Below are 11,400 nucleotides of genomic sequence, written 5' to 3'. Positions count from 1 at the left end.
GTTGAGATTGAATTCTGGTGCAAAAAGGACATGATTAAGGTAAAGAAGAGAAGTGAACCTGACATTACCAGCATATTGGACAGTGGTACTATTACCATTAGGCAAAGTAATCTTAACAGGTGCAATTTTATAATAAGAATAAAAAAATTGCAAAGAGGAACAAACATGGTCATTTGCCCCCGAATCCAAAATCCAGGAATGAGGAGTTTTAAGCATATGCTGAGTGGTATTGCAAACAATACCTGAGGGTTGATCACAAGGTATCATGCTAGTGGACACTTGATTGGTAGTAACACTAGCAACAGGGGCAAGGGAATTGGCTTGTTATAGTAGAGTAATCAACTGATCATACTGAGCTTGTGTGATTGGTGTATGATTCTGAGGCTCAGGATTTTCAACATGAGATTCAGTGGCTGAGGTTTCCACTTGACTAGCATTGACAGAGGTTTTGTTCTTATTGAAATTGGGATGACCGTGCTTTTGATAGCAGAAATTAACAGTGTGACCAGTTCTATTGCAAAATGTGCAAACACGAGGAGAAGATTTTTGAAAACCACCTTTATGTTTGAAATCAGATTTCTGAGCAGCATTCACAAGGATAGAAGATTCATCAGTAGGAGTAGTCGTATGATGGTGACTCTCTTCTTGCACAACAAGGGAATAAATTCGATTTATGGATGATAGTGGATCCATGATCAATACTTGAGTTCTTACAGCAGATAATTTATCATCAAGACCTGTGAGAAACTGAATAGCTTATTCCTTAAGGCGATGATCTTGAGCTTTTTGCACTGCATGGCATCTGCATCTATGAGCACAAACACAAATAGGTAGAGGTCTATGGGAATTAAGCTCTTCCCATAAGCCCTTAATCTCAAGAAAATACTCCATAACAGACCTAGAATTCTGACGCAGATTATTGATCTTGGAACGCAAAGTTAAGATGCGAATACGATCGGCTTTAGAGAATCTTTCATGAAGATCGTGCCAAGCATCGATAGCATTTTCATGAAACAAAATGGTAGAAGCAATTTGATCACTCACCGAGTTGATGATCCAAGAAAGAATGAGGTGATTGCATCGTTGACACTGTGTGAAATTGAGATGATCTTCATCAAGAAGATCCATCGAACCATCAAGAAACTTTAGCTTGTTCTTAGCGCCAAGAGCACGTTGCATGGAGCGACTCCATGTAAGGTAGTTTGAGCCATCAAGCTTTGGTGTAACTGTAACAGAATTAGGGCCTTCACTTGGATGGATGTAGAAGACGGAATCAAGGTCTAGCTGGGAGTTTGGTGCGATACGCGGAGGTATGGTTGGATCGATGAGGTGCACACTAGAGTGTGAATGAAAGGTGATGAAACGATGACAATATGAAGATCAAGAACAATATGCAGATAAAAAACAGCTGCGAAAAAAATCATGATTGAGGAAAAATCAGCAAGATGAAGAAGATGAATGAGAAATCTGAAAAAAGTTCATTGATAATGGCTTGATACCATATTATGAATCTCAATGAACATGGAGAAAGAAGAAGATTCTCATTATAATAGAAAGTGCTACAGTGTAGGTATTTATACAAGCAAAGCTAGGCTGCACCATAAGCTATCTATATTAGCTTGCATAGTATAAAACACTCATGTGTGTAACAGAAAAATAACTAACTCCAAACTAACTTTGTGCACCATTGAGGAGCTGTTCATGCATAGTATTTGATAACTAAAATAAATGACAGAAAATAAAAAATAAAGGCTAGAGAGGTGACACTAGTGATTTGTCCAATATTAACCTATTTTAGTTTACTATTTAATTTTTTTAATTTTTAAAATTCATTAAATAAATTTAAAAAATAATATTATTATAATTTAGTTAATATTACATATTTTATTGATTAATAAAATGGTAAAGTTGATTAATAATCTATAAATAAAATATATAATTATTAATATTATTTTTATAGTTAATGTAATAATAAAATTGATTAATGACAAAACTTGTGTTATAAAACTAATTTTTAAAAAAGTATATTTTTATTTGAAAAATTATTTATAAGATGATTATTTTCTTTTAAATTGATCTAAATACTGATGTAAGAAAAGGCCGTAGGAATAACATTATCCTACTATACATGTTAAAATAATGAGTTAGTTCCTATGAAGCACGGACACCTCTAGGTAGAGCTGTCAATTTATGGGGCCAATTAATTTAAGCCCCAGCCCTATAATAACGGGGCCTAAAAAAATTTTAAAAATAGTAGGCCCTTAAACACATAGGGCCCAAAACTAAAATGCCCCAAAATTTAAAAGAGGGCCATTAGGCCCCAAATCAAATAAAATAAAAAACTTAATTTAAAAAATAAAATAATAAAAATATCAAAATAATAATAACTTTTAAATAAAAAAAATTTAAAAATTTAAAATAAATTAAAACTTTTTTTAAAAAAAATTTAAAAATTTAAAAATGACATTAAATAAATTCTAAAACTAAAAAAACAGCTTTTTAGAAAAAAACTAAAAAAGTTTTTTCAACAAAAAAAATTAAAAAATTCGGTTAAAAAAATTAAAAAAGTAAAAGCAAATTTTATGGAAAAATTATGTGACTGTGATTAGTATAAGATATAAATAAAAATTTGAAGTTTGAGCTTGAAAGTTCTTTTCTCAAAACTAGATGTCTAAGTTCTTTTCTAAAAAATTTATTAACATATCAGCCCTGCACGTTTTCTTTGCTGGGTAAACGTAATAAATAAGACCTATTTTATTGTTGAGATTTGGTTTTTTTCAATGGCATTTTCAATAACGTTTGATATTGCTTTCTCAATTTAATAACTTAAGAGAATGAAATGGACAAAAAACTGTCTGGAAACCACTCATTCCTTCGACCCAATTGACATTATGAATCATGCCAGTAATTCATATAATATTAATGACAAAATCATTATATTTTGGAGATGGATAATAATGTCATATAAAATGGATTTTGTTTGGAAATTGCTACAGCACATATGAAATATTTGGAACAAAATAAGGGCCCTTTATTAGGGCCCAAAAATAATAGATTTATTGAGGGGCTCAAAATTATGGGGCCTAAAAATAATCTCATTAGTAGAGGGCTTAATATATTAGGGCTTTAATAGGGCCAAATAAGAAGGGCTTTTAAATATTGGGCCTATTTGACAGCTCTACCTCTAGGAGTAGGCGTGTCGCAGTGTCCGACACACGTCGGTGTCCGACACTTGTATGACACGTGTCGGAAAAGTCAAACAAGTGTCGGAAAAGTCAGACAAGTGTCCCCTAAAAAAGTAATTTTTTTCTTTGCTTTGACACTCTTTTAATTAGTGTCCGACACTCGTATGACACTCATACCACATATTTCCGACAGCTAAGACAAATATTTCAAACAAAAATTTGTTTTATTTCTTTGCTTCAACACACATTTATATATTTTTTAGACAAATCTCACACACATCTAAAAGAGTTAGACATGTATTGAAACAATGTTATCAATAAAGAATTTCAGACATTAATTTTGATCAATATATGGATAAATGAAACTCAAATATTAGCTTATATATAGCGGTGTCGGTGTCCTATGTTTTTAACATTATCGGTGTCGGAGTGTCCGTGTCGTGTCGTGTCCCGGTGTCCGTGTCGAAGTCTGTGTTTCATAGGTTAGTTCAACAAGCCACATGGAGGGAAAACTATTCCGTCAACACATCATTGATTACACAACTCCACCGATTCATCGCTTCATCTCTAAGCCATCCCGCATGTTACTATACACTCACTTTACTCTCTTCTTGCTTTCACGTTATTTACACAACAAATCAAACCACTCTTCTTTCTTCAAATTACTCCAACTTCGCCACCTTCTATATCCTTATTCATTCCGATACCACCAACATTTTCTATTTGCAATGGGAACCTGTACAAGCTCCACTGGAAAACTCACGGCGGAAATATTTCCCAACGACGGAGCCGCCGTCCGGTTGCACGGTACGCCAGACACTATTTACTCTGCATACACTCGTTTCTCCCTTCTCCATAATACTACTTCCTCGGACACCGTTCCACCTTCCAGACCCTCACCGGCGCCGCGTGTCTTACGATCCAACTGGGAGAATATGATTACGGTCCCAACGACGTCGGAGTTCGAGTCAGGCTCTCGCGACGCGCTTCTTCGGTTTATCGACGCGCGGTTCCCGGACTTGTCAACGGAGGCACCGTCAGCGGCGACAACAAGTGGTGGTGAGAGTGAGTATGAAGCGACGTCGTTAATGGTGAAGGTGACTCGTCTGCAGCATAAGAGCGTGACGTGGCATGTGGAGAGATTGACGAGATGGGCGGAGGATCTGGCGACACGTGGAGGGAGGAGGGCCGTTGATCCAAAAATGGGGAGTTGGAAGATGGAGGTGAGAAAATTTGGAAAGAGTTACTCTCAGTTGCTGGAAGTGATGATGGAGCATGCTCAAATGGAAGAGAGAGTCCTCTTCCCTATTTTTGAATCTGTTGATCGAGGTACCTGAAAAATATCGCTAATTTTTTTGCATTTTGAATTTCAATTTATTTATTACTTCCAAAAAAAGCGAGGTTTCTTAAAAAAAAAAGGCCACGATTGCGAAAACCGCCGCAATCAATGTCAAGGCACCTATATACTGATGGAAACTGTGAAAACCTTTACGTGATCGTGACAATCACGACTGTGATCGTGACAATCACGACTGTGACCGTTTTTTAAATCTCTGGAAAAAACAATAGTCCAAACATGTGAACAAAGTTAACATGAATGCAGGGCTATGTAAGGCTGCAAAGGATGAACATGCTAGAGACTTGCCTGTTAGAAATAAAAGTGTATAATACAAAAACTATATAATGTAATGTAATGTGATATGAAATAATAGAGAACCTATTTCCTTCTGCTCTAACAACTGGTATCCAGAGCACGGTTCTGATCCAAAAACGCACAAAAGAAAAAAAAGAAGAAACACGCATGATGGTGCAAACTGGAGCAAACTTCACAACGAATCTTCCTGTACTCACCGGAAAGAATTGGGATCGATGGAGAGTGCAGATGAAGGCGATAATGGGGTACCAAGAAATCACAGAAATCGTTGAAGACGGCTATCCAACCCTTCCAGCAAATGCAACAGATGCACAGAAAACGCTTCATAGAGAAAACAAGAAGAAAGATTGCAAAGCAATGGTCCTGATCCATCAGTGTGTTGATGAAGCACACTTTGAGAAGATTGCAGGAGCTGCAACTTCACAAGAAGCGTGGAAGATCTTGGTAAAGTGCAACGAAGGGGCAGAGAAATTGAAGAAGGTGCGATTGCAGACGATGAGGCGTCAATATGAATTGATGCAAATGGAAGAAAGTGAAAAGATAGCAGATTTCTTCAATCGAATCATCACACACAGAAATGCCATGAAGAACTGCGGTGAGGAGATCGAAGACAAAGCAATAGTCGGCAAAATCCTACGAACCCTAACCCCCAAATTTGATCACATCGTTGTGGCAATTGAAGAATCCAAGAAGATCGATGAAATGAAGGTTGAAGAACTACAAGGTTCTCTCGAAGCACACGAACAAAGAATCACTGAAAGGAGCACAGAAAAGGTCAGTGATAATCAAGTCTTGCAAGCATACATATCAAGAAGAGGTGGATTCAACTCTAAATCGGGATCGAGAGGAAGGGGTCGCGGAAGAGATTCCAGAAATACATCTGGGAGAAATCCTCAGAATCAAGAGCAAGAAAAGAATGATCAAGATCACTCAGGAATTTCAAATCGAAGGGGAGGAGCAACAAATTGGCGAGGTGGAAGGAAGAAAATCGATAGAAAGAGACTCAAGTGTTTCAACTGTAATCGGATTGGTCACTTTTCTAATGAATGCACAGCTTCGGCAAATCAGAAGGAACATCAAGCTCATATGGCCAAAGAAGAAGACGAAACAGGTGCAGAAGATCAACCTTTGATGTTGATGATGATCACCAATCCAAACACACAGAACAATGAAGTCTGGTACATAGACTCAGGGTGCTCCAACCATATGACTGGGCATCGAAATTGGCTAGTCAATTTTAATGCTGAAAAGAAAAGTATGGTGAAGTTTGCTGATAATAGGACCACACAAGCTGAAGGAACTGGAAGTGTCATTGTAAATCGAGAAGATGGAAGACAAGTCATCCTCACCAATGTGCTATATGTTCCTGGGATGACAACAAACTTGATAAGCCTGGGCCAGCTTCTGGAGAAGGGTTTTGCAGCTTCCACAAGCAAGAATTTTCTGAGGATTCATGACAAAGATGGAGCATTGATAATGAGAGCACCACTGGCCAATAACAGAACCTTCAAGGTAAGCTTAAACACTATTGAGTCACAATGCTTTTCTGCTGAAACATTAAAGGATGATTCATGGTTATGGCACCTTAGGTTAGGGCACTTGAATTTTAGAGACATGAGACAATTGTGGTCAAAAGGGATGGTGACAGGGCTCCCTTTAGTTGAAACTCCTAACAAAGTTTGTGACAAGTGCTTAATAAGCAAACAATCTAGAAATTCATTCAGTAACTACACTGCATCCAAAGCTAGTGAATTGTTAAGTGTAGTCTACTCTGATGTCTGTGGTCCATTTGATACACCATCACTAGGAGGCAGTAGATACTTTGTATCGTTTGTCGATGATTTGAGCAGAAAACTGTGGATTTATCTGATTAAGGCCAAGAGTGATGTGTGCAAAACATTCAAAGATTTCAAGGCTTTGGTTGAGAAGCAATCTAGCAAGCACATTAAGATCCTAAGAACAGATGGTGGAGGTGAGTTCACATCGGGCGAATTTGAAAAATTCTGTAAAGATCAGGGCATTGTGCATGAAGTTACTGCACCCTATACACCACAGCATAATGGCACTGTAGAAAGAAGAAACAGAACTATTATGAATATGGTTAGAAGCATGATCAAGGAAAAGAATTTACCTCACAGCTTTTGGGGTGAGGCAGCTATGACAGCAGTACATGTACTAAACAGATGCCCTACCAAGAGACTTGGAACTATGGTTCCTGAAGAAGCATGGTCTGGAAGCAAGCCTTCAGTGAAGCACTTCAGGATTTTTGGGTCTGTTTGCTATAGACATGTACCTGACCAAAGAAGAAGAAAACTGGATGATAAGAGTGAAAAGATGATTTTTGTGGGATACAACTCAACTGGCTCCTACAAACTTTACAATCCAGAAAATCAACAAGTTATCTTCAGCAGGGATGTACAGTTTGATGAGGCAAGTTCATGGGAAGGCTTCACAGCAAAAGACAAGGAAATATCTTCTACTCAATTTGTATGGGAAAATACTGAAGATGGCTTAGATGAACAAGTTACAGCAAGAGATGATGAGGCATCAAGAGTTATGGACAGACCTGTCCGAACTAGACAAGCACCACCAAGACTCAATGATTATCAAGTCTATGCTGATGACAACATCTCACAAGAAGGGGACATTGTGCAACATATGGCTCTCATGGCAGATGTAGAACCCATCTCATTAGAAGAAGCTATGTCAAAGAAAGCATGGAGATTAGCTATGGAAGAAGAATTGAAGAGCATCGAAAGGAATAATACATGGGAGATGGTAAGTCCTCCTCCAGACAAAAGACCAATTGCTGTTAAATGGGTGTTTAAGACTAAACTCAAGCCTGATGGAACAATAGCCAAGCACAAGGCCAGACTTGTGGCTAAAGGCTTCATGCAACAGGAAGGCTTAGATTATGGTGAAATATTTGCTCCAGTAGCTAGGATGGAAACTGTGAGATTAATAGTTGCAATAGCCAGCTGGAGAAATTGGAAACTATGGCAATTGGATGTCAAGTCAGCCTTCCTAAATGGACCACTCGATGAAGAAGTGTATGTACTTCAGCCTCCAGGCTTCATAAGCAAAGGAAAAGAGGAAAAGGTACTGAAGCTTAGGAAGGCCCTTTATGGGTTGAAACAGGCACCTAGAGCCTGGAATAGAAGGATAGATTCATTCCTAAACACCCTTGGGTTTAGGAAATGCTCAACAGAACATGGTGTTTATGTCCAGAAAATAGATGAAAAGGAATTGGTGATCCTGTGCTTATATGTAGATGATCTGGTCATCACGGGCAGCTGTACAAATGCTATGGAATTGATCAAGAAAAGACTGAAAGGTGAATTCGAGATGACTGATCTGGGTACCTTATCATACTTCCTGGGTTTTGAATTTGTGTACTCAGAAAATGGAATTTTCATGCATCAGAAGAAGTATATGTCAGATGTCTTGAAGAAATTCAAGATGATGGGATGCAAACCAGTAGAAACACCTACTGAGCTGAATGTGAAGTTGATCAAAGATGAAGATGAAGGACATACTGATGGGACTATGTTCAGGCAAATAGTTGGCAGCCTGAGGTATATATGTCACAGCAGACCTGAAATAACATTTAGTGTGGGTTTGGTTAGCAGGTTTATGAGTGATCCTAGACACTCACACATGACTGCAGCCAAGAGAATTATGAGGTACCTAAGAGGAACCTTAAACCATGGCATTCTATTTCCTTGTTACAATGCTGAGAATTGTAGTCTACAACTTGTAGCCTACTCTGACTCGGACTGGTGTGGTGACTTGATAGATAGAAGAAGTACCATGGGGCAAGTGTTTCTGTTTGCAGGTTCCCCTATATCATGGAGTTCCAAGAAGCAAAGTGTAGTGGCACTGTCAACTTGTGAGGCTGAATATATAGCAGCCTGCTCAGCTGCTTGTCAAGCCTTATGGTTGTCAACACTACTCAAAGAATTGGAAATCAGAAATGAAGAAGCAGTGGAATTGTTAGTAGACAGCAAATCAGCTATTGACCTGGCCAAGAATCCTGTATCTCATGGCAGGAGTAAACATATTGACACTAAGTTCCACTTCCTTAGAGATCAAGTGAGCAAGGGAAGGATCAAACTACATCACTGTAGAACGGAGGTGCAGCTGGCAGACATTCTTACCAAGCCTTTGAAGAGTGAAAGATTCAAAGAGTTGAGGAAGATGATAGGTGTTTTATCATTGTAATAGTTTTGTATTAAGGGAAGGTGTTAGAAATAAAAGTGTATAATACAAAAACTATATAATGTAATGTAATGTGATATGAAATAATAGAGAACCTATTTCCTTCTGCTCTAACATTGCCTATCATGAATGGTATCAAAGAAATCATCAAATCTATTGAGGTTTTAGACTCAGGAAGCCCTAATTATAGAGAGACTTTGTGCAATCTTTCTAATAGGCTCAATTCATTTCAGGTAAACAAGCCTAATACCTATAAATAAATTATATGGAAACAACTTTTTAATAGCACTTAAGTTTTTGTTATTTATGTCTAACTAGAACCTTTAGAACTTTATTTCTGTGTACAATTTCTTACACATTGTGTTTTGCAGGAACAATGCAAACAACACTTCATGGAAGAGGATTTAGAATTACTTCCATTAATGGAGGCAGTAGAGTTGATCAAAGAGCAAGATAAGAGAGCACTAGAGCAATGTTTTGATATGATGCAAGCAACACATAGTGGGTTGTTAAAGTTCCTTGTTGAAGGACTCTCACCAAATGATGCAATGAAGTACATGGAGTTGATTAGCATGTGTAGGGACAGAGAGAGAATCGAATCAATGCTCCAAATGATAATTGAATGACATATAATCTTCACATGACCACGTGTCCAACTATAAAACTCACATGGATAACAGGATAACAGTGAACCTTACAAAAAATTTAAAATGAGGTATTTTGTGTAAATTTTCCAGAGGCGTGTTATGACTAAAATGTTAATTTATTACATGATATTAGAACACATCTATATGTTGAAATTTATATGTTGAAGCCATGATAATCATTTATTTAGATTGGTCAAAATATTAGATTAGATCTTGTTTTGTTTGATCACATGCTTCAATATTTAGGGTTCTCAATGATGCAAACCTCAAATAACTGTATTTTAATGTGACGATAAAGGGGTTTTAGCCTATCTATTTAAAATCTATTTATAAGATAATAGTCCTAGTATCATCCATCATGGATCCTAAAAGTTGGGTCTACACTTTGTTCTGCACAAATCAGAGTTAATGTTCAAAGCCAATTATTATTGATCACGTTTATTAGACTTAAACATCTTCGAATGAATAACTTTTACAATATCAACCTATTTTGCAAAATCAAAATCTATAATTGATTGTAAGCCATAAGAATATTTTTAACATTCTCTCACTTGTGGAAAAATTAATTGTGCAATAATAAAAATCAATTGTGTAACAACACATTTCTTAAATTTGGTCTGCGACTAGTCATTCGTGTAGAGTGTAGAAAAAAAATTATGTGTAATCATGATCTAACGACCACACTCATTTTTTTTGTCCGTCCTTAATTTCTCTCAAATGTATTAAAGCGGGAGAAATCACATGGTAGTATTGAATTTGGGGTAGGATTAGGTTTGACTGATAACTTATTAATCGTGAGATATTTAAGCCATTATTAGTTGATTTTAAGTGAGGATTAACAAGCTTTACTATGTTAAATTAAGTAGGTTTTGTTGTTTTTAGTTTAGTTAGCATAGAGCACACTAGCGACTCTTTTTTGTGAAATTTATGTCTATGTTACTTGTGTTGGACGGTTCTGATGATAAGTTCTGGCACATAAAAAATGTTGCATTAATCCAACCTCACTCCCCAACAGGCCTTAGATCTAGAAAATGATGTAAAGAGTCAAGGTCCTTAACATTATTGAAAACGTGACATAAGTGTGAAGAATAGAACACGAGTAAGCTGGAAAAATTAGATGGATAAGGTCAAACATTACAAAACAAAACCTACAAAAGTTGTTGGGCACTAAAATTTACGTGTTGCTTGTGTCTGTGCATCAGTCCTGTCATAGTACGTTTTATCCCCTGCACGTTGATTTATATGACCTGATACTAGTACGAGAGGATAAGGAGAAGGAATATACTGATTTTCTTAAGTTAAAGTGATGGATAGTCACAAGGCCTATGGTCCATTGCTAAAAGGAAACCCTAAAAGCTATGGGAATATAAAAGGACCACCTTGAATAAATGAAAGTGGAGCTCAAAAGTTGAGAGACTTGAGAAATCACTTAAAAAAATATCTCATTTGGAGAAGAAGAAGTCTGAACCAGAAGTTGAGAGATACCTTCATCCTCCCTCCATTGAATTGAATATGTATTGAGCTGTCAGATAATAACTTGAAAAACATATCGTATTTTTCGATTCGGCTTACATGCTATTTAGTTTCATTTCTAGCATTTATCATGTTTTTATGATGCTTTGTATATGTATTTCAAGTACTAGCTGTCAGAGGAGTGATACGAGTGGGAAGCAGGAAGAACAAGGAACAAGCAGAA

General features: G+C 37.0%; 1 protein-coding gene across 1 annotated transcript; it reads left to right on the top strand.

Annotated features, from left to right (window-relative positions):
• The first annotated feature begins 2,085 nt into the window (after positions 1–2,085).
• Positions 2,086–9,895, top strand: LOC131595649 (uncharacterized). Its single transcript, XM_058868063.1, has 5 exons — positions 2,086–2,143; positions 3,668–4,514; positions 4,789–4,825; positions 9,173–9,290; positions 9,429–9,895. The coding sequence occupies exons 2-5, from the start codon at positions 3,686–3,688 to the stop codon at positions 9,681–9,683; spliced, it is 1,239 nt and encodes a 412-aa protein (XP_058724046.1). The 5' UTR covers positions 2,086–2,143; positions 3,668–3,685; the 3' UTR covers positions 9,684–9,895.
• Positions 9,896–11,400: the final 1,505 nt, after the last annotated feature.

The sequence above is a fragment of the Vicia villosa genome, linkage group LG4, assembly GCF_029867415.1.
Source record: "Vicia villosa cultivar HV-30 ecotype Madison, WI linkage group LG4, Vvil1.0, whole genome shotgun sequence".
NCBI lineage: Eukaryota > Viridiplantae > Streptophyta > Magnoliopsida > Fabales > Fabaceae > Vicia > Vicia villosa.
The sequence above is the reverse complement of the archived record's forward strand: the minus strand, read 5'-3'. Positions and strand labels throughout refer to the sequence as shown.